At 44.0% G+C, this 27763-nt stretch overlaps 4 protein-coding genes across 7 annotated transcripts; 2 read left to right on the top strand and 2 right to left on the bottom strand.

The window, feature by feature from the left end:
• The first annotated feature begins 317 nt into the window (after positions 1 to 317).
• On the top strand, positions 318 to 5899 carry hps4 (HPS4 biogenesis of lysosomal organelles complex 3 subunit 2). Of its 3 annotated transcripts, XR_009956263.1 has the most exons (14): positions 318 to 535; positions 966 to 1102; positions 1442 to 1532; positions 1666 to 1809; positions 1906 to 2013; positions 2183 to 2299; positions 2590 to 2684; positions 2785 to 2857; positions 3120 to 3244; positions 3323 to 3914; positions 4068 to 4194; positions 4317 to 4336; positions 4543 to 4654; positions 4971 to 5109. XR_009956263.1 is itself a non-coding variant. In XM_037483535.2 (13 exons), the coding sequence occupies exons 1-13, from the start codon at positions 521 to 523 to the stop codon at positions 5140 to 5142; spliced, it is 1908 nt and encodes a 635-aa protein (XP_037339432.2). In that variant the 5' UTR covers positions 318 to 520; the 3' UTR covers positions 5143 to 5899. The 3 variants fall into 3 exon arrangements, 2 of the variants coding, with proteins under 2 accessions (XP_037339432.2, XP_037339433.2); XM_037483535.2 differs by lacking the exon at positions 4317 to 4336 and having other exon boundaries at positions 4971 to 5899; XM_037483536.2 differs by lacking the exons at positions 318 to 535; positions 4317 to 4336 and having other exon boundaries at positions 948 to 1102; positions 4971 to 5899.
• A 498-nt stretch (positions 5900 to 6397) lies between these two features.
• Positions 6398 to 8575, top strand: si:ch211-170d8.2 (uncharacterized protein LOC571755 homolog). The gene is made up of 3 exons (XM_037483069.2): positions 6398 to 6923; positions 7473 to 7617; positions 7752 to 8575. Exons 1-3 carry the CDS (start codon positions 6500 to 6502, stop codon positions 8092 to 8094), a joined length of 912 nt encoding a protein of 303 aa, XP_037338966.2. The 5' UTR covers positions 6398 to 6499; the 3' UTR covers positions 8095 to 8575.
• A 5329-nt stretch (positions 8576 to 13904) lies between these two features.
• On the bottom strand, positions 13905 to 18193 carry mlec (malectin). Its single transcript, XM_037483016.2, has 6 exons — positions 17947 to 18193; positions 17313 to 17535; positions 16670 to 16848; positions 16251 to 16427; positions 14652 to 14709; positions 13905 to 14213 (listed from the first exon to the last, which is right to left on the bottom strand). Exons 2-6 carry the CDS (start codon positions 17512 to 17514, stop codon positions 13969 to 13971), a joined length of 861 nt encoding a protein of 286 aa, XP_037338913.1. The 5' UTR covers positions 17515 to 17535; positions 17947 to 18193; the 3' UTR covers positions 13905 to 13968.
• A 1426-nt stretch (positions 18194 to 19619) lies between these two features.
• On the bottom strand, positions 19620 to 27696 carry cabp1a (calcium binding protein 1a). 2 transcript variants are annotated; one of them, XM_037482718.2, is made up of 7 exons: positions 26666 to 27696; positions 21708 to 21738; positions 21341 to 21484; positions 21138 to 21247; positions 20946 to 21020; positions 20770 to 20842; positions 19620 to 20693 (listed from the first exon to the last, which is right to left on the bottom strand). In XM_037482718.2, exons 1-7 carry the CDS (start codon positions 27389 to 27391, stop codon positions 20668 to 20670), a joined length of 1185 nt encoding a protein of 394 aa, XP_037338615.2. In that variant the 5' UTR covers positions 27392 to 27696; the 3' UTR covers positions 19620 to 20667. The 2 variants fall into 2 exon arrangements, with proteins under 2 accessions (XP_037338615.2, XP_037338616.1); XM_037482719.2 differs by lacking the exon at positions 26666 to 27696 and adding an exon at positions 21848 to 22059.
• Between the last annotated feature and the right edge of the window lie 67 nt (positions 27697 to 27763).

Raw genomic sequence — 27763 nt, 5'->3', positions numbered from 1 at the left:
GACCAGCATGACCAATAATGATGTGTAGTATGGCATAAAAGCGACAATCACAGTAAAATATATCATAGAACATAAACTTTAATGTTTGGCCATTCATCATCTACTTGAATATTTCTCCTAAAGACAGCAGCATGGTTTTAGGAGGACATGACCGAAAGTCCTCTCTGTTAATTACACAAAGGTTTAAGCACGTTATTTATTTATTCATTTATTCATAATTGTCACTCAAACGATTAAGATTTGGGGCATAACGAAGAAACCTCTACTTTTAATCCTGACGGAGACGCGCACGGTTACGTCATCAATCTGAAGGCATCCTCAATCGATGGTTGAAAAGAGGATTCGCGATGGCTCCAGAGCGAGATCTACTATCAATATCTTTTGGCTCACTCTGCGTATTGTCTGCATGTCTGGCTGCGTAATTCTTTTCTTTTGAATAATTTAAAAGCACGTGTTTAATCCTCGTGAAGCAGAACGGGAAGCACAATCATATAATACCATGTGATCCATTGCTCGAAGAATGAGATACCCACAAGTAAACGGCATTAATATGTTGACGTCTCGGGGTGTTGATGTCATTATTATTTAGAATGGGGTTGTTTTGGGGCCACTGTGACTTGTAGCCTGCTGGAAACAATGTGTTTCTTTTGTTTGTGTACTGTTTCCTAACGGCCACTAGTTTGTCCCTCCCCGCTCGCCATACTTTCACATGACTTCCACTAACTATACGTGTGACCGACCCGCATTCCTCAAGCGGCGCTACGTCTGTCCAGCTGACTGAGTTTAGAAGCAACTAAACGCAAACAGCGCGTGTTTGTGTGTGTATGTGTGCGTGCGCGTGTGTGTGCGTGTGTACGTGTTTGTGGTTTGTACCATTCCACCTATTTGTGTTCTCCAAGCAGCTGCCTCGGGATTTGTGACACCTCTCTTGGGAGTGGCAGTTTTCTTCTTCTTCTCCGAGTCAGTCTTCAGTCCATCGGGTAGGAAATTCATGTGTGTGTCGGATAACGGATGAACTGAGTGAAATCTCCCCCCCCCCCCCCCCCCCCCTGCGGACTCTCGCCTTGGTGATGACTGAGCTCATGCAGCCGGACTCACGAAGGTAAGACAGTACACCTTCCCCTCTGCTTCTTCTTTGTGTTCCCTATCAACGAATGGACCTATTATTACACCAAACATGCAACATGCACATGTCTGTCACTACACGTATTTCTGTTACACCTGCAGCATCGAACATGCTGGTTCATCACAGTTGCTTCAATATGTTTTGCATGAATATCAATGAAGTGACTCAGTGAAACAAGGGCTTGTTAATGAAAGCGATGTAAATAATCCTCCTGTCCATGCTCAGGTATTCAAATACACTCTGAAGCATATGACAGCAACTGCGTTTTTACTTTTTAAAGCCATTCAATGACTCATTTAGACCATTATTTTGCAGGTGTAATTATTTCTTCCTCTACGATGGATCCAAAGTTAAAGGAGAGGGTGATCTCACAAGAGAAGGAATCTGCTACTTCTACCCTGAAGAGGTTTGACTGTCACAAACGACGTCCATGATGATGATGATGATAATGATCACACAATACTGTTTGTGTTCATACTCCTACTCGATGTTTTCAGTTCTGTAATCTCAAAGACACTTTCTGCATGTGTTTGTGTCAGACCCCTTTAGACGAGCAGGAGCTGCTCTGTGGTCAGCTCGCCGGCGCGGGCCGCTGCGTCTCTGAACTCTCGTCCTCCCCCGTGCGCATACTGAGGCTGCGCCGCAACAAGTTTGCCATCCGTATGAAGGATGACTTCTTTTGGGTGAGCGAGCAGCACGCAGGTGGGACGGCTGAAACGCTTTCAAGATGTTTCTGCACCTGATCCTCATTTTGTGGGTGTCTTTTTGTTTCCTCCCAGGCTCTGGGCTGCTCAGTGGAAGTACCCACCATCAGTGTCTGTGAGCTCCTGGATCAGCTGATCAACCTCTTTCGTTTCTACAACGGTTCGGTCCGGAGGAGCTACCAGGTGCCCTCTATGGTTGTCTTATACCACAGAGACCTTGCAGAGATTAAGATGTTTTTCTCAAAGAAAGACTTGCATCCCCGTTAAGTTGTAGACAGAAACCAGTCTGTATTTCATTTTATTTTAAAAGTTGCATGTTTAAATTCCAGCTTTTTTTTGTTTTGCAATGCAGCTCAACAGCCATGGAAGCGTGGCGAGTCGATGGGCGCAGTACCTCTCACACCTGCAGTCGGGATCCTCCGAGCTTCATCACATCTTCAGCTACTTGAGAACAATTGACGCGACTAATGTACGTACAAAACGGTGTCGCAGTGCTGCAGCTGCGGGTTCCAAAACAGGATATGACCATGTCACAACATTCTGTAGTATTGCTTAAGTCTCAGTACGTCTTGCCAAACTTTCTGCACACTCATTGCAGCTCGAGGAAAGATTTAGATGGTGTTTTACGACATGTTTAAGTGCGTCTTGGTGAAAGATTGTCCTGATAAAAATGATTACGCTGATGTTATATTCATTACCTTCCCGTGTCCCTGCTTTTACATGAGCTAAAAGGTAACAGTTTGAAGTTGTTGTCCCCAGATTGACCCACTTCTCCTGCTCAAAGCTGCCCTCATTCTCCAGGCGTGTCAGCGCTGCCCTCTGGTTTCAGCGGGCTGCATTCTTTTCAGAGGACGGTGAGCAGACATTTTGACTGTACTCACCTCTTGGTGGGACAGCTTGTTATTCTTTATTTTCTTAAATAAGAAATCTCACCTTTCTGGCTTCCCTCCACAGAGTTGTGAGCACACAGATATCTCCAGAGCTCACGATGAAGGTGATGGTTCATGAGAGGGAAACGTACACTAAGGTAAGATGACAGGCCTAGATGCTTTATTTATTAACACGTTCGAAGGAGTATACCAACCATTAGCCATTTCAGTTTAGCTAAATAATACAATAAAGCATTTTTGTATTTCGCTGAGCACTTTATGCCCAGAGTTGTCTGGCTGGATGGAAATCGCTGTCATGTCCGAGTGGGGATAAGAATGTCGATAAGCATGTCAATAAGTGTTGAACGTTTAATCTGAACGGCCAATCGTCTCACGCAAGTGTGATTCATTTTGTCACAGGGCCTGAGGTCCAGTGAAGCGGGCACCTTCGACTCATTCGGCGGTGCCGTCAGCTCCACCACCGTGTTCCTGACCACGTCTGAACTTCAGTACCTGCAATCCGCCCCCGCCGACAAAGATTTCAGGTAGCGTCTTCCCTCGCCGAGTCTCTGCCCTTTTTTCCCCCCTTACTTAGCTTCTTAAAATGGGTTTCTGTCCTTCAGGTCCCATTCTACTCCCCAAGATAAAAGGAAGACCCGCCTGTCGAGAACATTATCCGACGCTCCCTCCACTGAGTCGGAGCCATCCGAGACGGTTCCCTCCCAGGCCCCCCAGAAGGTGTCCCTCGGTCAACACCTGTCCGACAGCTCTGTGTTCCGCCCCGATCCAAACGGATCTCTCTCAAACGGAGAACCCTCCCCTGACGCGGAGGAGGACGTGCTGGAAGAGTCCGATTTCCAAAGCCTCCACAGCAACGGCGGCGGAGTCGGTCAGATGCATAATGCAGCAGACGGCTCATTGTTTGGAGAGAACTCCCATTTAAATGGAGGCGGGGGAGATGGAGACGCGGCCCGCGGGACAGTGTTTGACTCCAGAGGGGCGGCGGGATCACGTGAGCGCAAGGTTTCCCAAGAGGTCAGCGGAGGTGGCTGTGGGAATGTTCAGGGCCAAGGGGCAGAGACACCGGATCCTCCTGGCTCCGAGGAGTGTCCGCTGATCCCCATGACGCTGTACCTGCACCGGGTCAAAGGCTTGGTGCTGGCTCTGCTGGTGGAGCCGTGCTTCCTGAGTGACACAGATTCTATGGAGGAAGTGGTGAGAAACAGGAACCGTGATAATCGTTCTTCTCATTTTTCTCACACTATTATACTGACATCTTGTTGTCAGTAATCCACCAGATGTACAGGAGTTCACGTTTCTCTTGCCCGATGCTAACATGTGGCTCTTCCTCTGTGGTTTTGCATCCAGTATCACAGCAGCCTGGCGTCACTCAATGGACTGGAGGCCCATCTGAGGACCATCTCTCCAGGGGCATCGGGCCCTCAGGGACCCTATTTGTTTGCCCACTTCGACTGCGTTCAGAGCACGCTGACAAGTGAGGCTCCCACAAACACTTTAAACCACCTCCTGTTTTCATCCTCTCTTTGGTCTCTTTTGTGATCTTAACTCACTTTGCATCTTTTTTTTTTAACATTCCTAATTTTTTGTCTCTCCCAGTTTCCCACTTTTATTCTAAAGTGAGTACCTTCTGCCCACCACCTCTACCTGGGGACTAGGGGGTGTGTGGGGTAGGGGGGGGGTTTGGTAATTTATATTTGTCCTTGCATGAGCTAACTGCTAATTAGTACGACTGTGATCAGCATTCCTTTGTGCACCAGGCACTGATGTCCAGGTTAACGTGCCTCTGCAGGACTGAGTCTCCTGTTATTGTGTGTCCCTGCAGCCAACCTGTCTGGTCGACCTGGGGGAGGCCCACAGCGTCCTTTTGTGAGAGCCACATCACTTCTTCACTCACATTTCTGTAACACTGAAACTCTACAGGAGGCTATTATCAGGTCAGTACGGCGGTGACTTGATGATGATGGTGGTGGTTTGAGGGAAGGGGGGGAGGGGGGGGTGTAGTTCTCGTGCCTTTCATCGCTCCTCAAGTAGAAGTCGGGGGTGGGGGTTGGATCTGTCAATTTGTCTTGTCCATCATCCCATTCCACCAAATGCCCAACGTTTTCCCTTCTCGATCACACTCCAAACCACTCCCATTTAGTGGAGGAGTGGGTTCCAATGTTTTGGATTTTTACGTCCCTTTGCTCCCTTTGCTTTAGCGCGTCTTCATCCCTACGAGCTTGAGATGTAAATGTGACATTTTCACCGCAGGAGTGCTGGAGCTGCTGTGTATGGAACCCGCAGCGTGGCCCAGGAAACTTACTTCCAGCAGCACGGGGGATCGCTGAGGAACTCTGGCATCCCCAACCACCAGGACAGTGCGTTCTCTCTGCCCGGCAAGGCACGACACCGGCTACTCAAACACGGGGTCAACCTGGTCTGACGGGGACAGCGGCGCACCCGTCTGCTCGACTTTCTTCAGATATGAAAAGCTGCCCTGTGGGTAACCTCAAAATCCAAGGACAAAATCGAAAGGACTTACATTTTTTTTTTTTTTTTTTGCTGCTGTGGTCTACTTTCACCCACAGCAGATTGTATAATATTAGCATCTGTTGTGCTGTAAAACCAGATGGCACTCACATTGATGACAGAGCTTTGCCTTTTCTAAATTTGTATTATAACTGAATGCCAGAGGCTGGTTGGTTAGTTATATAGATTCAGTTTGGTTAAAAACAAGGTTTAAATTGGTTTTCATCCTTGTTTTTTCCTTATAAAGTTCTTGTTAAAACACTCCGCCCACGTTGCAACCTTTTCCAAGTATCTCCTTTTGCCCAAATGTTAAAATTCCTCTCACTTTATTATTATTTATTTGGACGTTTTCACTAAAGGCTGGTAGGAATCTTTATATTATTTAACGGCATAATCCTACTTCCAAGAGCACACACACAGCAAGTGTGTTGACAAATGTATATACATGATCTACAAATAGTTTTATAAAGATAATTTATTTGAAATCAACTCTTTGGTAACATTAAAAAGTAATTTAATCAGTTTGCAATTCAATCTTTTTTTTTTCTTCCTTTCCATTAAAAGTGTCCTTTGTTAAACATTTTCGTGTTCTGATGTTTTCTATGAGAAGGACCTCTGTGATATGCTGTATGCATTATTAGTGGGAATTAAATGAATACATGATCCTCTCAGTTCTGAGTCTTGTGAGCTACTTTTGTTGTTTGCTTGTTTAAAACCGCAGGGGCTACACAGTCTTATTAGGTCCATCAGCGGCCTGCATGTGCCCCTGCAAGCCCGACCCATTGTGTCCCCCCCCCCTTCCTCAGGCTTAACGAATGGTTGTAACTATAGTCCAAAGAGGGACGTGCGTAAAGACCATTCGAAAAGTCAAACACATGGTCACAGAAATATTATTATTCATGTCCTGTCCGAAGACTTCTGGGCTATATGTGCTGTAAGTAAACGGCTCTTGATGTTCCAGATATGGAGTCATTAAGAGTCATTAGCTGAGTCGCTGAATCTGAATGGCCCGGGTCGGCGCTCTTTGGGGCGCCTCATTATGCAGGCGCGTTAAAAGAAAGCATTGGGGGGTGGGTTGGTAAATGGGTGGTTAAGGGCTCGAACAAAAAGAGGGGCAGGGTCTCTGAGGACGGTCGGGATTCAAATTCAAAGTGTTAAGATGTCTCCATTGTCCATGGGGTATATAGCAGAGAGGGAGAGAGTGAGTTGGCCCAAAGGAGGAGCTGCCCTATCCATCAGCGGTCGTCCAAAGAACAGGATATTATATCACCATGGCCCTCTCGCACCGCATTTGGATTGCTCTATTTCTTTTCCCGGCGGTGACAAGGGACATCGGAGTGTTTGGTAGGGCCGTGGAAAAGTTGGGATTCCAGTCACATTCCCAGCAAACTCCAGCGGAATCCTCCGGACTAACTTTACGCACGGACGCGCCGGGGCGCTGGAGGCGCGGGGTCGCGGAGACGCGCCTGGAGCGGTGCTTGGAGCTGGTGGCGCCGTGGCTGCAAAACACACAAGCTCCCGAGGATAACGCAACGCTGTTGCACCTCCGCTTTCGGCCCTTTTCCCCGAGAGCCTCCCGCTACTCCGTTTTCCCCGGAAAACCCCTCTTTAGCTTCGTCCGACGGGTTTACCACTGCTGTCAAGAAGGAGTAAACTGCAGGAACGTAAAAGGAATTCAAGGTCGATTGAGAGGAGGTAAGGCCCAGTCGATGCTGCTCTAACACATACCATGTCAGAAATTGACTTTATTTTCTTCGGGTCTAGAACTTTACTGTGATGGTTTGTGCATGATGATTCACAGAGAGCCAGCCCAGCATGCAGAGCTCAAACCCACAAAACATTACATTATGCAACATTAAAAAAAAATAACATAAAAACTGTTGCACCCAGGGGAGCTGGTGTCTCCACAAAATGCCTGTAGGCCATCAAGAGGGCTGTGCTGGCCAGCTAGAAGTGGAATCTAATGTGGTTAAACTAAAAGCAGCTTGGTGGGCATGAATTACATGATTAATGCAGCTGTATCGAGGACCATGTCTTGTGTTGGGATCTCCCGCTGACAGATTAAGGAGGTATTAGGAGTGAAAGGCACATTTATGTCCTACTTTAATCACGGGAATCTAAAACTGCAGCCTGGCAGGAGTGTGCCTGGAGTGTTGCTGTGTGACACCGAATGCTCCATCTTAAACTGCACCGTGCCTCCGGCAGAACCCTGAGCGCCTCTTTTCCCTCCGTCTCCCCCTTTAGGCACAGACGTGGAGTTCTTCCTCACCAGGGAGGTTTTGTCGTTGACGATCACGAGAGCCGAGCTTCACCTCCAGCTCTCCAACCCACAACATTTGGATATCTACCCTGTGCTTTCATCCCTGGCAAAGCAGGACCTACCTACAAGGTAAAGATCCACGCTTACCAGGATCTTCACTTCTAGAGCTTTTTAAAAAAGGACAGCAAGCAGTTTGTGAGACCGAAGGCCTCTGCGATTGTCAGGCCTGGTCGTAACCCCCCGTTGTCCTTCCCGTCCTTCAGGTACAGCTCGGGGTCAAAGGGCAGCACGGTGGAGCTGAGGGTAGATCTGCTGTTGCTCTTGCAGAATCTGAAAGAGGGCAGCGTGGGAGGAGTTCCCAGCTTGGAGAACATGCGGCGGACGGCCTTTTCTTCCGGCAGGCATCCACCAGGAGAAAGGCCTGCTTCTGGGGCTCTGCAGGACACCGATGCTGCTGATGTGTTGGGGGATGGGGTGGCCGGCGCGCTGCCTGCTCTGGAGCTGGGCCTGATCCTGGGCTGCAGGCAGGCCACAGCGTGGGTGTCCTGTGGAACGGGCGGTGTTCACCTGCTGCACACACCCTTCGTGGCTCTGTACTACAGGTGAAGTCAAACCGGGACTGGACATTTCAACGGGTGAATGCTTCCCCCCCCCCCCTCAACTGAAAAGCCTGAGAGCTTACAAGTAAATGATGCACTTCAACTTCTAATTAATTTATAAATGTAATTTTTTGTAAAATATGTTAATAGTCAATATGATATACTGTATCTTTATGGAGTTCTTTGGTTATTAAAGCTTGATCTAACAATGCCTCGTGACATAAGTGTTTGTGGACATGATTCAGTCTGCTTGGTTCAGCTGTTCCTCTTTTGGAAATTCAATGCCTTTCAGATACGTAGTTCTATTTAAAGAGGTTTGTGGGTAAAGGTGGAGAAACAGCACCTGGACAAAGGGCTTCGACATGTGCTGTGAACACGCTGAACTTAGCTCTTCGAAATTATGCATTTTAATTGCATAAATATTTGACCTGAGAACAGTGAGAAGTAATTTTTTTCACATGGATTTTTATTTTTGTTCAACCAATTCCAGCAGACAAGTGTAGAAATAGCATATTTAGAAATATAGTACTTTCAGAAATTCAGGTAGCCTATAGGAAAGTAGACCGTCTGTAAACTATGTTTTTTTAAGTAGACCAATACTTTCAAGTACATAAAAAATGTTTAATGTTTTATTTTTTGTGTAATTAATTAATCTTAATTCACATTGTAATTAATTAATCGTAATTAACGTGCTAAAGTCCCAGCCCTATTTTTAAATTAAACAAACAGTGACACTGTGAATCATCGTGAGTTCTGGTGTCTCTAGTGGAATCAAAGCTGACCTTCCTGATCCACATTTGGGATTTGATTCTCTCTCCTCAAGGTGCCGTGTGTCAAACGTGTTTATTTCAGTTCAAACCTGCTCTCTCAGAAGGAGGGTTTGGTTGCAGTCAGGGCTTCAAACTGAAAACTTTGAAACAGTTTTGAGGTTTAGTAAACAATCCCAAGGTCTAATATGATAAACGGACACAATGAGGCATGTGCTTGAATAGCACAAGGGAACAACTGAAGGGCTGCATGCTCCAACCTGCTGTCTGAGGTTGTGGGTTCATGCCCCTTCATGCAGACATCACTTCTGCTTTGAAAGAGTTTTGAGGTTTGAGTAGCAGTCTCAAGGTTAAATACGAGAAACAAAAATTTAATTTGTCCGTGGTGAGGTAGTGCAGCACAAGAGCTGAGGAGCTACTGTCCTTACCCTGTAGGTTGTGGGTTCAAGCCCAGTCTTGGGTTTGAGCCTTTGGCTTTACTTCAGGTTTGAGTAGCAATCTCAAGGTTAAATACAACAAACAAAGGGTTGGTTAGTGTGTGGTGAAGTAGCACAGCGGAAGTGCTGCTGACATAAGCCCCTGCACTGCACTTGAAGGTTGTGGGTTCAAGCCCAGATGTGGAAATAGCATTTAAAAAGAGTTTTGAGGTTTAACTCAAAACATGCTCAAGGTTAAATAGGAGAATCAAAGTTGCCAAAATGTGACCAGGACTGGTAGTGTAGGGGTGAGTGCAGGGTGCCAAAAGCCTCTGTGCGCACCGCCAGTGGGTTCAAATCCCACCTGCCAAGTCTTGAGCGCACTACCGCGGAGGTAGTAGTGGGGGCATTGTCCCCACTGGTTGTTTCAGAGAAGTGAACCCTAGGGGTTATGCAGAAACACAAGGTGCATTCACTTGAGTTTTGATGGCATTGTCAAGAATGATGAAGAATCTTTTGAATGAAGATAAATTGACTAAATTTGATGTTAATTGCTAATTAAGCTTTTATCACTTATTAGCCATGCTACGTAGCCTATAGGGCTCCACCTTTTTGACGGGAGAGAAGGCCAGATGAGTCAGTAAAAATGAGCAGATGTGTCTCATTCAGTGGTCATACTGACATGAAACTTATTACAGCCTCTGAGGGCCTTTTTCAAGACACATGTTCATGTCACATGTTTGTCTACTTCAGGGCATCCTGTGGACCTTAAACTGACAGTCTGGCACAGGGTGTAGATTTGTTTACCCTTTTTAGTGCATCCACCTCCAATTCTCTGTTACATTCAAATTCAACTCACTTGTGCCTTTACCAATGCAGGAAGGATGAATAGCATGGTTGATCCTCCAAGATGCACCAATCCGTCTCTGGGGCAATATCCCATTATGATTTTTTTATAAATGTCAGTTACCCAAAAGTAAAAAAGGATTTAGGAAGAGCCACCATGTCCCTTGAGGGTTGAACCCAGATAAGGTTTAAAGTACAGAAATTTGGGGCATTTGGCATTAGTGACAGGGACGTGTAGGTTGCTCCATCTAAGATCATTCCAGTCATGTCATGGGAAAAAAAATATTGTGAAAAAAGTCAAAATATGTAGGGTCAAAAAATGTCACAGAAAAGAAAACATAAATAATAGGTAAAAAATTATTATAAAAAATATATGTAAGGTCAATATATATAATATATATATTATTAAAAATATTAATCTAATTAATTAAGAGGCATTGTAATTAATAAAAATTAATCGCATAAACTTATATATTATATATATATAATATATATATATATATGGGAATTTTGGGGAGTGGAAAAACAGCAGCACCACATTCTGATAAAATAGCACATTTATTAAAAAGAGACAGCATTTATCATACTTTCCCATTTTATATATGCCACATCAGCGTAAGATCAGGGGTCTCGAGTACATTTCACAGTCCACCTGCTGCTGCCTACAGTCCCCGGAGGAGCACTAATATATCAAACATGTATGTATACAGAAGGACTCATTAAAGCACACTCTCGCACTGTGTGATCACTGGCTTTCAGACCGTGTGTGTGTGTGTGGTCAGCTGACTGGACGATGGCCACAGGGGAGAATTTTGATGTTCGTATTTGTCTGACTTTAAATTGATCTTATGTTCAGATACTTAGAAAATGAGAAAAAAAGAATAATGGGGACCAAAATAAAATCAGATGACAAGACAGGCAAGGTTTTCCTCCTCAGGCTTATTCACTGCTTGACTAGAGAAGAGAAAAGAAATGAAGAACCTTTAGCATCCCGTCAGGTGACTGCTGGAGAATTATGATGGAACGTTGGCAAAAAAAAAAGAAGAAAAAAGCAGAGCCTCTTTCCACTTGCATTCAAGTACGAGATGTGATGACAGTAAGAGGTAAAAACAGGCAAGGGAGGAGCTAAATAGAGGGAATCAAGTGCCCCAAAAAGAATTTCAGTCCTATTCAACTGTTTTTGACTCTCAAAAAACGAGGTTTATGCTTTCTTACAGAAGTCCCTTACTCCAACCAAGAAGTGTTCGAGCCCAGAAAAGAGGCGGTGAGGGGGCGGAGCCAATCTGATACAATCCAACAGAAGAGTAACCTCAAGGCAAATGATAGTAAAGCACAATGTATTCAATAATTCAAGGCAACAAAGATAAACACAAAATACATCATTTTAAAATACATGAGGCAGTGCAAAATGTCACACCAATAAAATATCAAGTTTCAAAAACTCCAAACAAAATAGATCCTGAGGAAGGAAAAAAAATACAAATCCAAGCGTATTGTAAAATATCTCCAGATCAGCTCCGCTCTGATTTTTTTAAACATATATATATATAGATAGAATGGAAGATCTTATTTTCAGACTAAATCTCATTTATTTGACTGACAGTGCCAAAACACGTTTATGCTCTGTACCAGCAAGCTTTCCTCCTCCAGACGAAAGGCCACAAAGTCACCATGAAGAGATAATCAAAGAAACCCTTGAACCGCAAAGTCGGCACAAAGTGAGGCGAGCAAAGCGGCGTCACACTATCAGAGTGTGCTTTAGTACCTTATATACACACGCAGCTGTGTGGACCGGCAGGCAAACACAACACAGGGACTTTGGTGCTGAATTAAATGACAATTTTGCATCTTAAGTGTGTTACGTTTAAATCTTCAAAGTAAAAATCGAGGAGAACAAAATTCAAAAACCCAAACGACCAAATATTATTCTGGCATTTACTCACCATCAATCAAAATGGGAGCGAGAAAGGAATCACAACACCTGAATTATTCATTATTAAGCTGCATATGGCAACGCTCCTACAGGCAGGGGTTGTTGGGGGAAAGAAAGAATCCTCCTTGGTGGGGGGGAGGGGGGGGGGGGTAGAGCCAAGCACTTGAGGGATGTAACTAGATACATAAACAGGAGGCTTCACAACACCACAGAACAGAGGAACAAAGCTGCTTTTCAGACCTCATGGAAAGCAAAAAGGGATATCATTGTCTGATAATGTCTCCTTCCATCGGTTTAAGGGCCAGTAGCTTAATTGCACACAAAAGAAAAAAACATTATGAAGGTTTTAAGACAACAGTATTAAAAAGCAGAGTAAAGATTTTGGAAAATACACTAATTGTTTCATTAAACATTTGATTTTCTATTTCCAATGAAGTTGTGCCATCTCATCTGACTACGTGGGTGAAGGTCTGGAAACGCACACAGCAACTTTAGGGATGTATGACACAAGTGCATCGACTAGCTGATTCTTTACGGTTTATTACATCAACATGGAGCAGAAGCGGCCCGTTCTCTCAATAAGATGAAGGAAGGATGTTCATTGCCCATCAGTCAACACAGCAAAATTAAATTAAACACAGGAATCTATGAATGACATTTAAAAAATAAAAAAAGTAATAACAGTCCACCCGTTTAGCCCCCAAAATAAAATGCGGCCAACCCTCTATTGCCCTAGATGGGTTCAATTAATGGGTACAGTATGTCCACATATAGCCAATTTCAACAACTTGCCACAGAGCCCTCCCATAACGATGTTATTCAAATTATAACAGGCCACCAAATTATTTTTTCTGACAAATTAAAAAAAAAAAAAAAAAAAAACATTCTTTGGTGAAACAAAGCGGCAGGTACACGTTCTTAATTATTGAATAAAGAAACGATGGTGACTCACTTAAGCTTCAGCATAAACTTTGACTTGTGTGCCTCTTACGAAGGACACTGTTCGACATTGTAATGTTTGAACTCTAAAATGGATCCTTGAAAAAGCTAAAGTACAAAAGAGTTTGGGATAACTGTTGAAGAATGGCCTTGAGTCAGTGTTTGAATAAGAATATCATGCGGTTTCACAAAACAGATTATGCCCCCCCCCCTCTATAAAAACTATAGAAAGACAAACCAATTTAGACAGCAGATAATCCCTCCAGCAACAGAGCTGCTGGTTTGATGACAGGTTCTTTTTTTTTCAAAACGTATGGCAAGAAGATGATGGCACGTCAAAGGACCGACTAGATCTAAGTAGAAAGACACAGAAATGCGACAAGTTGACAAAAACGGGAGCCTCTTAAATGGCAACTGTATTTCCACTAAATAATGAACCAACTTCTAAGCAGCACCGTTTTCCAATTTTAGGGACCACGTCTGACCAGACGCAGGAGAGTAAAACTGAGTGCGCTTGCTTTCCCCAACCAGTAGAAAACAATGCTTTTAGTTTAGAAAACGGTCCCAGACCCATCACTCCCGAGCACCTTGCTGAGATGTAGTTTCAAACCGTGAAGATCATCTGTAAATCCTACACAGACTGAGCGGAAATGAATAACATCGAACCCGTCAGCAGAGGTGGATGCGAAATAAACATTCACAAAGAAGCACCCGCTTCCTACATCGGTGGCAGAATTCAACCGAAGCGTTTGCATCGCCGCGAAGCTGCTTTCCCAAAAGTTATTGTCTTTTTTTTGTCCTCCGTTGTCAAGATGTTCTCAGAGTTTTCACCTCTGTGTGTGTGCCTTTACCTGTGCTGCTCTTGCCACCTCGTTGCGCGCCCCCACCCTCCTCCTCTTCCTCCCCCCCCCCCCACGCCCTGGCTCCAAAGCGTCACTCCGTCTCGTCTCCCTGACGTCCCCTGGGCCGCTGGTTGCGGCTCACAGCCGACAGAGGCAGAACAGTGTGGGGATGAAGACCCCGAACGCCACGAGGATGGGAAACATCAGGCTGCTGTTGTCGGCTGCGTACGGGTTCGGTGTCCGGGGCCCCGACTGGACCCTGGTCTTGGAACCTGCGGGCACCTTTTTCTTCCCGCCTTCCTCGCCGGGCTCACTCTCCTCCTCTTCCTCCTCCTCTTCCTCTGGCTTCTCCAAGCCTGGGTGAGGCTGGAGTTTTGGCACATCTGTCCAGTCAAAAAAAGTATAATTAGAAGTTTGTCCAAATCATATAAAAAACAAATTCACAAATGGTTGTTTTAAAGCATAAGTGCTGTGTGAGCATTGTCGTCTCCACGCATTTACCATTCCAAAAAAACGATCTACCGCTATCTAACTGGTAGCATAAACTTTAATACCATTCTTACCTCCATATTTTCAGTTGGATTTCCTGTTGGGGCTGTTGTGAGGTCATATGCAGCTGATATATGCTGTGTGTGTGTGTGTGTGTGTGTCTTTATATCGTCAAAGAGATTTAATAAGAAATATTTGCTACATAATGTGCTGTCTTTTTTGTCCAAGTTCATTGAAACGTAGAAGTGCTTTGTTTATCTAACATTTCTGCCCAGAATTAGCACATGTGTTTGAGGAACACAATACAAAATGCAGGCCGTCTCAGTACTTACCTTCTAATGTTCCTTTCATCACATAGAGAGCGCAGACCTTGGGGTTGTCATAGTAACCCTGAAACACAGTCAATTGTAAGTTAGGTCACTTTACACCAAACAGGAGTGCAGATACATCTGGTCTGTGGCGATAGTCTACAATCCCCCCTCCCATCACAACAAAGATCCATTTGACATAAAATCAATCATTGTCCTTTTTTGTGTTGGTTTTAATTTTTGTATGAATCTTAAAAAAAAATCATACGGTTTGCGTGGATTTCAGCTGTAGATGGTCCAAAACAAATACAAATATTTTAATGACCTGCTGCAAGTTAAAAAAAACCCGATGCAAACACACACTTAATATTAAAACATTTAGTTACCTAAAATAGTTTTTCTAATATCGGGATGAGTATTTGTAGCAGGTTTTGGAGGAGGAGAAATATAACTCATGCTGATACGCAATAATCCACCCTCTAAAATACCTCACCACTCTCGCTAATGAAGGGCCTCATGGTTCTGTATTGATTGCATGGGATACAAAAAAAGGGAAGCGCAATATGGATATGGTCTTAGATAGTGTCTAAAAAGCATAAGTCTGATAATGCACCTCACCGACACAAGTGGCTCAATGTGTTACCAGAGTGTAAAAGAGTTAGAGGGTTACCAACATTATTACAATGAAAGCAATAGATAAGAGGCCCTTTTAATTAGTTTGGAGTGGTAGATGAATGGGCCTCAGACAATTTAAAGCCAGGTAACAACCTTTTGCACATTGGAATGCCCTCTTCTAAATCATAGCAAACAGCAATCATATCTATGCGAACAATAACTTGAACGGGTGAATGAAAAATGAAAATATAAAAAAAGCATATTCACAGATTATGGGAGTCTTGGGAGAACTAAAGAGAAAAAGTTAATTGCTGCACTATATGAGAAGAAAGCAAAAACTATAAAAGGAAGAAAAAAAGAGATGTGGAACCATTGCCAGTCATTTGCATGGCCCACACACACTCCAACTGGCTGTCAAAAGCCCTTTCATGCATGGAGTTCATTATGTAAATGTGGTGTCGATTTCACATGTTGGTTTTGGGTTTGAATAAGAGTCCCTTTGCAATACAAGTTACGTTTTCCCACAGGACTGAAACGAATGTGATCATAATAAAAGGAATAGGAAATATGAATAGGAAAATTTTTGGGAAACACTCATACAACAAAAAAGGGCTGTCTATCTTTTCAGCAAGATAGAGTAATTGTACTCACCGAAATGACAAACAATTGCTTTAAATCTTGTAACTAGCCAATTATTTTACTGAAGTAGTTATTTGTATGACTGCCCTAACCATTAATATAACTTCAATATTTGTGCAATGGTTATCCGTCCAGCAGCTGAATATGACACTCATTATGAAATAAAAATCAATTCCCTATAGATAATAAACAATTAAATAATAGACTTACTGAGAAAACACTTCTATACGAGTGGGGTAGAATAATGACTTACAAAAAAACAACATATGAATTTCATCAATACCATTGACACTTGATAAGCCTTTTCTTTAAAAGAAACAAAACAGTGTTGAAACGTGACCGTCAAGGTGATATGGATTAATAACTCACCTTGACAAACTCCACAGTGAGCTTGCCATTAAAAGTAGACACCTCGCCTTCCACGCTCAGCTTGCCGCGTCTAATAGAAAAGGACACTATCTCGTCATGAGCGGTACTGTGACCAACTCGCTCAAAGATATCCAGGTCCTTTACCACCACATGGCCATTTAGACGCACGTCAAACACCTAGGGGAAAAAAACCATACACAGATATCAATGATTAACAGCTAATCCACACACAGCTTAACATTCATGTTGCCCGTAGTTGAGTACACAATCAGCTCTCAGAATACTATTTGAGGACAATGGTGCAGTGAAATCTATATTCAAACAAGAAAAAAAGCATGAAGCGTACATTGTCTATTCAAATTGTACAGAGATTTTTGTATTTATTTAATTTACACTGGGGACTTTATTTATACTCATACCTTTTGCTGTGACTGGGCGAAGTAAACTTCTGCATACTTCATAACTAGTATATAGTCTCCTTCCTCACGTATTGGAATATCATATCCAAAAGTGTCCTCATTGTAGCGCTCTGTCTGATACAGAATCTGGTCCTCTGTACTGGAGCGCAGGATTGGCAGACGCACTCCATAATCAGATGCTACAAAGGAGAACAGCATCAGGTTCAGTCACTCGCAAGAGAAGAAATCAAATGCTGCATTGTTGGACAAAATGATCATGTTTGAGGTCGAGCAGAGCAAGACATTGCACAAGCGGTGACCTTTTACTGCACTCATGGAAATACAGTGACCTTCTGTCTGAAATGGCAAGTGACAAGAATGCGTTCACCCCTTTCAATTACCTTCTCTGTGGCTCTTAACTGAAGCCAAGGACAACTCTAGAGTCAATCCGATCATATCATCACCTGCTTCCTTTACATACCGACAGAGGCGGAGCTGTGGGCCTATATGCTGACTCCTCATTAGCCACACCGAGCAGAATGTATACTACTGAGAGGAACAGATTTTACCTTCACAGTAACCCCTCTCTGCAACAGAGAGGTGAAACCTTGCAGCACACGCAGATTCGCACATTAGCAGTTAACTGCAGTCGACATCCACTCACCTTTACCAAGTTTTCCTTCCAAAGGGTCCTTTTTGAAATGAATACCGTGCACGTCCACATGCGATTCACCCCCGCAATTTACAGCCCATATAACCCGTTCTGCCAGGCTGAGGCCCCCGCCGTCCGCCCAGCACTGCTCTGCCAGCAGCGACAGCACCGCCGCAACCAGACCGGCGACGAGCTGCGCCGTGACCCGCTGCATCGCCACACACAGGCAACGGTCCTAGACACGGAGACAGGACAGCGTCGGTTTCTGCTCGCTTGCAGCACACAGTAGCGGGCTCAGTTGCTATTACGGAAGTGACCCTGCACATGTGAAATTTACCACATAAGCGTTTAGCTAGCACAAGGAGCTAGCCAGCTCGTCTTGAGGACAAGCAACATGATATCTAGCCGGCATGCTAACGTTAACTGATACCGGGCAGAGCGTGGGCACACACACAGGAAGTAACAGTGGAAATACAAAATTATTCGTGATACACAGCTTATTTTTTAATTATCACAGACTAGAAGGCAACGGGGAATTAGCAGGCGAGTAAAATTGGTCGGTTAGGCTAGCTAGCTAACCTACCTGTCTAACCAGAAATACTTGGTCTACGAGAGCCCGGCCAACGTTCATACAAATGTCTCTTACCTTCCCCTTCCACAAATGCCCCGAGCCTGAGTCTTGCCAACGTGCAAAACAATCTCTGCTAATACAGTCTCACCTAAGTGCCCGTTAAAGATAATTTAACGGTGAGGAGATATTTCCAGTTGCTGGTGGCAACCGCCTGCTAACGTCACAGCGACTTTCATTCAATGTGTGCATCCGAAGTAACAGTTGCTCTGCTGCTAGCTTCAGCGGTTGCCAGTTTGAAGGGGGCGGAGCAGAGCTGCCTAACCTTAGGTTTCCCATGGCCAATGAGTGACACGTGCTCCGTCGAATCACATGGTCCTGTTAAGGTTTCCTCAGCTATTTAACACCATTTCATATCGTTGCCCAGGCACATTGAACGTAAGACAGAACTGGCAAACGTTACGATGATCTTCTATCCAAGCAGTGCAATGTAAATGTAGATCTAGGCCGAGGGAACCCTAAACCAAGTCAACTGAACTTAAATTGAATCACCAATATGCTAAAGTGGGGAAATTGTTCTGTGTTCTATATTTATTACCCTTGCATTATTTATTACACCGGTCTATTCGTTGATCAATCCAACCCTATAAGAGGGTGAGTTGTTGAGATGTTCTGCTCACACTGGTAACCACATGTAAGACATCATTCGTGTCTGATACCGTAATCGAGGGACTTAAAAATCATATCTGTTTGGATATAAAAATATCACCGGTGCTCTTTAAGAAGTATCCACGCCCCCTCTTTCCGGTATGGTATGGTCCGAGTCTCGTCCAATCACAAGAGTCCAACGCAGCGCGCACACGGTGCACTCGTCAGTTCCCCGGATAGGAATGAATGAGAATTGCTATGGCAACAACAATACCTACATAGATGACAGGGGGGTTTGATTAGATTTTATTTCAACATGACGCCGTGTCAGCTTAAAAGAATATCGGGTTGTTAAACATGCCGTCCTTGAAAGGAAACACGCGCAACCTTGTGTAGTTAAATAGTTTGGTTGTGGTGCAAACATTTACAATAAGCAAACCCTTTTTCTAAATATTCGCATGGTGCTTTACATGAGCAAATGGGCATATAGCTGTTGATTCTTTATCCTTTATTTTGTTCTTTCAGAGACAATATGTAATTGAGCAGTTTTATTGTGGGTTTTGCTGTGCCTGCAATAATCTCACATTTTTTACATGAAATAAAAGGATTGCACTGATTATTTTAGTGTTGTATCATTTTATCTTTTACTTTTAAGTGTTTAAATAGCGTTTGCAGAGAAATAAAATCACTGAGTGGACAGTTAAATCGGGGCTGTCACTGCCTCCCGAATACATCAAGGTTTCTCGTAATGATAGCCTACATTTTATGTTTAGAGCAAATAAAGCAATATTAATCAATGTTCACACAGGTACACAGCACAGTTACTTGCAGTTGTTACAATGTGATGATTTGCAGAGTTTGGGTTATACAGGTAAAGATTATCCAACCATATTTGTATGAATAATAGATATTTTAAGTTTGAACTCAAGACATGAAGTGACAGCACAAATATACTAAGGAAGACCATTTCATAAAAGCCTTATAGAAACCTTTACAGATTAAGAAGTATAGCATTCTTTTTTAGGCTCTTACCAAAACAAGCTATTGCCATCATTTCATGTTTCATCATTTTTTCTTTGGCAAAATCACCACGGAAAAAGGGGTTCAAATGTAAACATTTTTATTTTTCCATAGTTAACTTGTTGAAATATTTTATTTAGTTGTTAGACAAAAATGCAAATCTGCATACTGGATTTTAATACATGTTCTCTTTGGCATGCATGAACATTTCTTCGACAACACAAAGGTGTGGAAAGTTACCACAACTACAATCATATTGACACTGACAAACAGTACAGGTACGACACAAGCACATCCACTGTAAGCCCTGTTCACATATGTCATTCCTACTGTGTGATCTCAGAGAAGGTAGGATGGATTTTTAAAAAGAGACATTACTTGTTTCCAAAGCTACATTAAACATTCCAAACCGTGGGCACTGAAGGACATACGATGCTGTGAAATAATACCCCTGATCTATTGAAGCGAATTACATATGTTACGAAATGCATCTCAGAGTTTGACATCAGAGATCTGCTTCTTCGTTGCATGTTGTTGTCTGACAGTGATGTTTTTATAGGACTTGACTTGCACAGTGAGAAACCACAGATGGTCGCACAGCCACAATACAGGTGCTATATTGCCACATGTGTTCCTGGTTGGAGCACCAATGTCACACAAAGGACATTCCACTTACAATTTCTAATACAACGCATACTGTATGAAAACATAATGAAATGTTGAACTGATGTTTTACATGTTTTCTACAGGCATCCCCTCTCACATCTAGACTTTGTTGCAACATTTTGCAAGACCTATTTTTTCACCACGTAGAAAATGAGAAGAGACACCAGCAATGTATCCACACAGGAAGTTATTTAGTGAGAAATAAAGTGCAAAAACACAAGTTGGACAATCATCAGCTAGGCTACAGGTAATTTGGCCTCAGTTGAACTGGAGACTTTTCAGGAAGAACACTTGAACACTGATTAAAAGTGTGAGGTGACTTCTTGCTCCACAACATTCAAGGAGTTTTAATTCCAGTGTCATTCAGAATCGAATGGCTCAGAGATCTTAGCCTGTCCTCAGTTGTTCTTGGTCAAGTATAGGGAAGGACACTGCTTCACATTCAGGACCGACCATTTCACGACCTTAGCGAGACATCATTCGGACAAATTCTGCAAATTGAGAGGAGGATCATGAGAGTGAAAAAAACCTTAAATAAATATTTAATAGATGTAGATTAGGATTTACCTTCAAAGTCTACAAGGCCGTCACCATTCAGGTCCACATCCCTCAGGATATCTTCTACTTCCTTTAGGCCCACCTATAAAAAAATAGTTGGCAGCACTTACTTACTGAACTGTGTACACATTGTGTATTCATTAATTAATGTCAGATACTTTTTTTGTCTCCGATCCAAGTCTTACCTGTTGGCCCAATAACTTCCTCATTGCATCTCGGAGCTCAGATGTGCTTATGGCACCATCTCCATTAGTGTCAAACTGAAAGCAAAAAGCAGGTAAACAAGATTAAACATGGAAATGCAATTTGTTAAAATCGCACAACAAGACCATTGTTTCACAGAGCAGCTGTGTAACCTCAAATTCAGACACTCTTACCTCTCTAAACGCGTCTTTCAACTCTTTTATTCCAATCATGTCCGCCGTTTCGGCGAGGAGTTTCGGGCCCATCAGCTCTACAAAATCCTCAAAATCAACATGACCTCCCACTTAAGAAAAAGAGATTTTGACACAGAAAATCAGACCACAATACATAGGATGCAACTATATACATTAGATTTAAATACAAGTTAAGTCCTTACAGTTCATGTTTATCTGTTGACTCAGTTCAATCAGCTCCATTTCAGTGGGCATGTATCCCATAGTTCTCATACAGTTTCCAAGGTCTTTACAGCTGATGAAACCATCCTTGTCCTTGTCAAACTCTTTGAAAGCGTCCCGCAACTCTGTAGAGCAACAACAGGTATATATTAGCAGTTGAATTGTCAATTTTGTCCATAAGTATTCAAATTATTGCACCATTTGATGAAATAATTCCTTCTGTCAATTTAATTCGGCATTTATATTTGTTCTTTAAAGCAATTTGATGAACTTTTGTTATTTAATCATTTTAAAAATAGCCTTAACTTGACTAAAGAGACAGGGAACATTAAAGAAAAATAAACTTACCATCCATTTCCTCTGGTCGCAGCTCTCGGTCCTATTCAGAAATGACAATGAATCATTGGTCAGCGCAAAACCACAGTATCCGTCATGATCACACATCATAACAAGCTGCTCCACTGTGTATGAGCTACACCCAAACATACCGGAGACAACGCTGGGAATCCAGTGATGCCCACACTTAAATCAGCGATGTTCTCCATAACAAGCCTCGGCCTTTAAGTGGACCTCAACTTAAAGACGAAAGAGTGAAGGTGTAACCGGCGCACTGAAACTCACATCTCCTCGACAAAAGCTCCAAGAATAAATAGGCTAATCCCTATGAAATATTACTGGAAACCATAACCCAGTTCACACAAGAATGTGAGGGTTTTTATTTTTTCCCCAGCTCTTGCTTACAATGAATGCAACCTTTAAAGGGCAGAGAGGGAAGAAGACATATCCCAGAGCCTTCAGGGGTTAACAGCGGGAGCAGTGAAAAGTGTAAACACAATACTGAGCATTGACGTCAGGCCTGAAGAACTGTCTGAGTGGAACCACTGACATATTGAACACAGAAGGCACATGAGCCCGAGGATGCTTCGATCGAACATGTGGCCTCCATCAGTGCTTCAATCTGTCGATCCGTCACTGTCAGTCCACTGCCCGTCACCTCTTACACAGACCCAGGCCTCGTCAGTTTACTTGTGTGCAGAAACCTTCATTAATCTGCTGTTTTTATTGAGACTACCAGAGTAACAAATATGAAGTAATCAGTGATTTCATACATTTTACCTGCCATTAATATGGGTTTGAAAGTGATTGAACAGGAGTCTTAAATTTGCTGTCTTGCTGAGAATTGCCGTGCAGTAAACTATAAGCAACACATCACAATCAGATCACTTTAGCAAAACAGTGTATAAACCTCCCATTACTCAGGAAGACACAGGTTTGCAACCGTGCGTTGCTCACAAGAACTGGCTCACAGGACGGAAGCCCCCTGAATCTCTTCCCAGCGTCCTGTAGCATCTTTCCAGAGGGGTTCAGAGGCAGCGTTAGGGATCTGTTGCAGCTTGGGTTCATGTGTGACAGTCAATGTAGACTCTCTATATTCTTGATTGGAGGCAATAGATTTAATGCTGCGACAAGAATGTAGTTCCCCGTAAAAGTGTTATTTGTGCGCTTGTGTGTATGTATGGCGGAATATTTAGAACATTTCAGAAAAATCATTTATAAAGCAGCATGTTCCACTCGTAATACACCACAGTTTACTCTGGTTGGAGAGACTGAAGCCTACACACGGTCATAGGAACAATAAAGTCAGAAGCAGAAAAAAAGGGCCCATGCTACAAATGTTGTCGTCACAAAAGACATCCAGACAAATTGTCATCTGTGAGACATACAGTCATCTTTTAGAAAAAGATTGCTCGTGTGGCACGGCAAAGGTTTGACAAAGTCCAAAGCTATCAATGTTTAGCAAAACGCACTAAAGAGCCAACGAGAAGCAGAGTAGTTTTAGTCCAAGAAGTTCCACCACCAACACTAAGCACTGTGGACATTAAAAACGCTAAAATAATGTTTTCTAAAGATTTTCCTCAAAAAAAGTTACAGGTATTGTAAAAAACATTGTTGTTGCAAACCAATTCACAATATGATAGCTGTCAGACCAAAAGACATAACAAACACATCAACAGAGTTTCTGAAAATGTGGTACGATTCAGTATCATTCAGCAGGTTCACCCTTAAAATCCACCCAACAATTAAAGAAAGAGAGAGACTGTAGAAGTACATCAGACAAACAAATCCTACCATTCGCAGAGGCCAATCTAAGCAGTTTCCCATACCATAGGACGAAAGACGCACTAAAAAGTACACCGAGGACCTTTTCTCTGTTATGTTTGCAGATTGGATTTTGAGACAACTGCAAACGAGGGCTAGACCCATCAAGACAGAGGTGCTAACCTAGTGCTGGTTGAAAGAAAAGTGGACTTCACAGCTCTATGAGGAGTGAGTGAATAGTATGACCCAATGGCACAGTAAGATGCAGAGAGAGAGAGAATGAGAGAGAGAGAGAGAACAAGAGAGAGAGAGAGAGAGAAGTGAGGTGAGAGCGACAAACTAAATGAAAAAGGGAAGTAGACCAGCAGAAAGAGGGAAGCAAAATAAAGCCTGTTAAAGGAAAAGAAGGGATTTCACTTGACTGTCATTGACTTGACTTTTTTTAGTTATTGTGGGAGCAACGTCGACAATTCAACATGGTGTCGCTGGCCTCAAAGCAAAAGCAACATGATGACGGGGTGTATGTATGCAGGGGACATTTGCTTCAGGGTCTCACAGATATTGTGAGGTTATTGTCCTTTCTGTAAAATTCAGCACCAGGCCAGTTTGCAAGACCAGTCTGAGCTATTTCCAATCCCCTCATCCGTGCTCTCACGCTAATCTGTTAAACTAATTTGCCGTTTTGCAGCGTTTAGACTGCATTTGAAATTGTATATTGCAAATTACACTCACCGGCCACTTTATTAGGTACCCCCTGCTAGTAACGGGTTGGACCCCCTTTTGCCTTCAGAACTGCCTCAATTCTTCGTGGCATAGATTCAACAAGGTGCTGGAAGCATTCCTCAGGGAGTTTGGTCCATATTGACATGATGGCATCACACAGTTGCCGCAGATTTGTCGGCTGCACATCCATGATGCGAATCTCCCGTTCCACCACATCCCAAAGATGCTCTATTGGATTGAGATCTGGTGATTGTGGAGGCCATTTGAGTACAGCGAACTCATTGTCATGTTCAAGAAACCAGTCTGAGATGATTCCAGCTTTATGACATGGCGCTTTATCCTGCTGAAAGTAGCCATCAGAAGTTGGGTACATTGTGGTCATAAAGGGATGGACATGGTCAGCAACAATACTCAGGTAGGCTGTGGCGTTGCAACGATGCTCAATTGGTACCAAGGGGCCCAAAGAGTGCCAAGAAAATATTCCCCACACCATGACACCACCACCACCAGCCTGAACCGTTGATACAAGGCAGGATGGATCCATGCTTTCATGTTGTAGACGCCAAATTCTGACCCTACCATCCGAATGTCGCAGCAGAAATCGAGACTCATCAGACCAGGCAACGTTTTTCCAATCTTCTATTGTCCAATTTCGATGAGCTTGTGCAAATTGTAGCCTCAGTTTCCTGTTCTTAGCTGAAAGGAGTGGCACCCGGTGTGGTCTTCTGCTGCTGTAGCCCATCTGCCTCAAAGTTCGACGTACTGTGCGTTCAGAGATGCTCTTATGCCCACCTTGGTTGTAACGGGTGGTTATTTGAGTCACTGTTGCCCTTCTATCAGCTCGAACCAGTCTGGCCATTCTCCTCTGACCTCTGGCATCAACAAGGCATTTCCGCCCACAGAACTGCCGCTCACTGGATGTTTTTTCTTTTTCGGACCATTCTCTGTAAACCCTAGAGATGGTTGTGCGTGAAAATCCCAGTAGATTAGCAGTTTCTGAAATACTCAGACCAGCCCTTCTGGCACCAACAATCATGCCACGTTCAAAGTCACTCAAATCACCTTTCTTCCCCATACTGATGCTCGGTTTGAACTGCAGGAGATTGTCTTGACAATGTCTACATGCCTAAATGCACTGAGTTGCCGCCATGTGATTGGCTGCTTAGAAATTAAATGTTAACGAGCAGTTGGACAGGTGTACCTAATAAAGTGGCCGGTGAGTGTATATTCCAGCCTGTGCCTTTTCCCTTTCTTGCCTTATCCGCCACACGTCATCCTCTGCCCTCAGCTGCCAAAGACAAGGTCATTCTGACCTACGTCAGCCACATGGCAACAAAGAGACGCTGTAATTGTGAAAATTACATCTAGGTGTCTGTATATCTGCCAAGAATCAGAGCAGACAGCCTTGAGATACATTTTTTCTCCTCACAGAACGTTAGTGAGGATATGGTTCTCTTGTGAAAGCCTTCAACCAATTACCTAATCGCCAACCGTTTATTTAAATTCCTTTATTTCCGTTCTGTCGAAACAATAAACAAAACAAAAAAAACTGTACTCTAAATGCATCAGTTTCAAAGAGTTTTCTAATTTTGAATCACCTTGCGCGATTCATGATCAGATTAAAATCCAAACACCATACAAATCAAGAATTCACATCCCTGAGCTGTAAGGATTTGGGATTCCAAATCCTTACAGCTCACAGATTTTAGCATGGTAAACCCCAATTATGCAAATTCACACCATTTATACAAATGCCAAGTGTAAATTAAGCAGTTGTTGCCTTTTGTGTGCATAGATTTCAGGTTAAAAATAGAGCCTCCGTCACTGGCAGGGATTTCAAAGTGCTTCAAACACATCGACACTGCAGCGTTCCTGATTGAATGAACAATAAGATCTTTGTCCAAATACACATGAGCACATAAGATATTTCCACCTCTCCCAACAAACATCATCTGCCCCAGCACATCCACTTAAACAACAAAGGCCTGCCTCATTGAGAGAGTATGTAGGAGGTGGTGCTGTATTTACAAATTACATAAGAAATGGATATGTAGAAAACGCTTTCCCGGTCCAATGCGTCCATTAAAGGCAATGCATCACAGAGCACATTAGCGCACAATAGTTGTAGACAGGACTTCAGTATAGCCAGAAGCTCCACTTAACCAAATCTCTGTGCACTGTGGACAACAAAGCACTATTTTCTATATGGCAAGCCAAAGTAAATTTAGTGCATCTTATTTTTAGACCCGTGGGCAGTATGGCCATTCGTGTTGTCAATCAAACTGTAGAACATTAGAAAAGAAGCTTTACCAAATCTATTTGATATAAATTAGGGTTCGGGTGTCCCACCTTCTTGGGGCACAGTGAATATCCAGGAGCATCCTCGCACTTCACTGAACCTCTGGACATTAGTTTATCTTACTAAACCACTGTCGAGGTGTTTCAATTTAAAAGCAAATGACCCCTATATGTCAGGACCTTACCTGCCCAAACAGTGAATTGAGGATAGTGCGTGTATTGACATCACACGCCGAGGAAGCAGCACTGGACCTCCGGGAGCGGTGAGAGGACCTACTGGACGGCGGGACCGGGGAGCAGGTGGACGGGGGGGATGGACTGTCGACCTGACCGCCGGTCTCAACCAGACTGACCCCTCTTTGGTCCCTCGGCTCACAGAGGGGCGCCCTGTCGTCGTTGCTGTCGGACAGGGAGGGCACCCTGGGGACCGACCGGCCGTGCGTTCGGCAGCGACCGGGATGCTCCGGCTCGGGCGGCTGCGCTGCCGGTGGACGGTCCTCCCGGTTGTGCTTCCTGCGGTGGTGGTGCCGGTGTGCGGGCTTGGATGACCTGCAGCGCTCCTTCACACCTCGGTCCGCCTCGCCGTTTGGCTCCGGCGGGTCGGGAACTTTGCTGTGGGGGACACGTGACGTACCCTTGACCCGAATGGCCGCGCTGTTACTACTGTCCTGGCCGCCGACGAGCGAGGGGTGGCACAGGGGTCGGCGGGCACTGACGTCGCCCTCGGCCGACCAGAAGGACTCGTCGGCTTTGCTCTGGGGCGCAGCTGGACGGTGGTGGTGCTGGTGCTGGTGCGGCTGACTTCTCCGGCTCTCTGCTGCGCGTTCCGGGAGGCGTGCCGCCCGCCGCGCCGCAGAGGATGATTTCACTAAGGAGGTCGTGGATTCAGACTTGGGAAAGGAGGCGCTCATCGCTGCGGATCTGGTCTAGTCCGTCTCGGCGGGTTGGTCATCGACATCGCACACCGTCTCGCGTCCATTGTCGACCCATCTTAGCGTAGCAGAGCGCGTCCCGAGCGCGCAGACGGAGGAGCGGATGGGGCACAAGCGGCGCTGCAGAGAGCGCGTCACCTTTTCATTGATGGGAATGATGCTCTGTGGCAGCGCGGCTGTGACGTGGGTGCATAGACGGTGTAGTAAAATATCCAGTGGTGGGCAAACTTTTCCGTGACACAGGCGGAAGAAATAGACAAACATCACGCCACCCACGTAGATGGAAATCTGCCTCACAAGGTTTTGAGATGACGGGAATATGTACAACAACAAAAATATCCTGGGTGTAGA

This window comes from Pungitius pungitius, chromosome 5, assembly GCF_949316345.1.
Source record: "Pungitius pungitius chromosome 5, fPunPun2.1, whole genome shotgun sequence".
NCBI classification, from domain to species: domain Eukaryota; kingdom Metazoa; phylum Chordata; class Actinopteri; order Perciformes; family Gasterosteidae; genus Pungitius; species Pungitius pungitius.
Note: the sequence above shows the minus strand (reverse complement) of the source record. Positions and strands in the feature narration are given on the sequence as shown.

Bases quoted from the DNA above. Each gene is read 5' to 3' on its own strand.
- si:ch211-170d8.2 (XM_037483069.2), top strand. From the start codon at position 6,500: ATGGCCCTCTCGCACCGCATTTGGATTGCTCTATTTCTTTTCCCGGCG. The intron at 6,924-7,472 runs GTAAGGCCCAGT...CTCCCCCTTTAG, and splicing joins TCAAGGTCGATTGAGAGGAG to GCACAGACGTGGAGTTCTTC. The intron at 7,618-7,751 runs GTAAAGATCCAC...CCCGTCCTTCAG, and splicing joins AAGCAGGACCTACCTACAAG to GTACAGCTCGGGGTCAAAGG.
- mlec (XM_037483016.2), bottom strand. From the start codon at position 17,514: ATGCAGCGGGTCACGGCGCAGCTCGTCGCCGGTCTGGTTGCGGCGGTG. The intron at 14,710-16,250 runs GTGAGTTATTAA...ACTGTGTTTCAG, and splicing joins TCACTGTGGAGTTTGTCAAG to GGTTACTATGACAACCCCAA. The intron at 14,214-14,651 runs GTAAGTACTGAG...TTGACTGGACAG, and splicing joins GATGAAAGGAACATTAGAAG to ATGTGCCAAAACTCCAGCCT.
- cabp1a (XM_037482718.2), bottom strand. From the start codon at position 27,391: ATGAGCGCCTCCTTTCCCAAGTCTGAATCCACGACCTCCTTAGTGAAA. The intron at 21,248-21,340 runs GTAAGGACTTAA...CTTTTTCTTAAG, and splicing joins TCAACAGATAAACATGAACT to TGGGAGGTCATGTTGATTTT. The intron at 21,021-21,137 runs GTAAGAGTGTCT...TTTTGCTTTCAG, and splicing joins TGAAAGACGCGTTTAGAGAG to TTTGACACTAATGGAGATGG.
- hps4 (XM_037483535.2), top strand. The intron at 1,103-1,441 runs GTAAGACAGTAC...ATTATTTTGCAG, and splicing joins ATGCAGCCGGACTCACGAAG to GTGTAATTATTTCTTCCTCT. The intron at 3,245-3,322 runs GTAGCGTCTTCC...TCTGTCCTTCAG, and splicing joins CCCGCCGACAAAGATTTCAG to GTCCCATTCTACTCCCCAAG.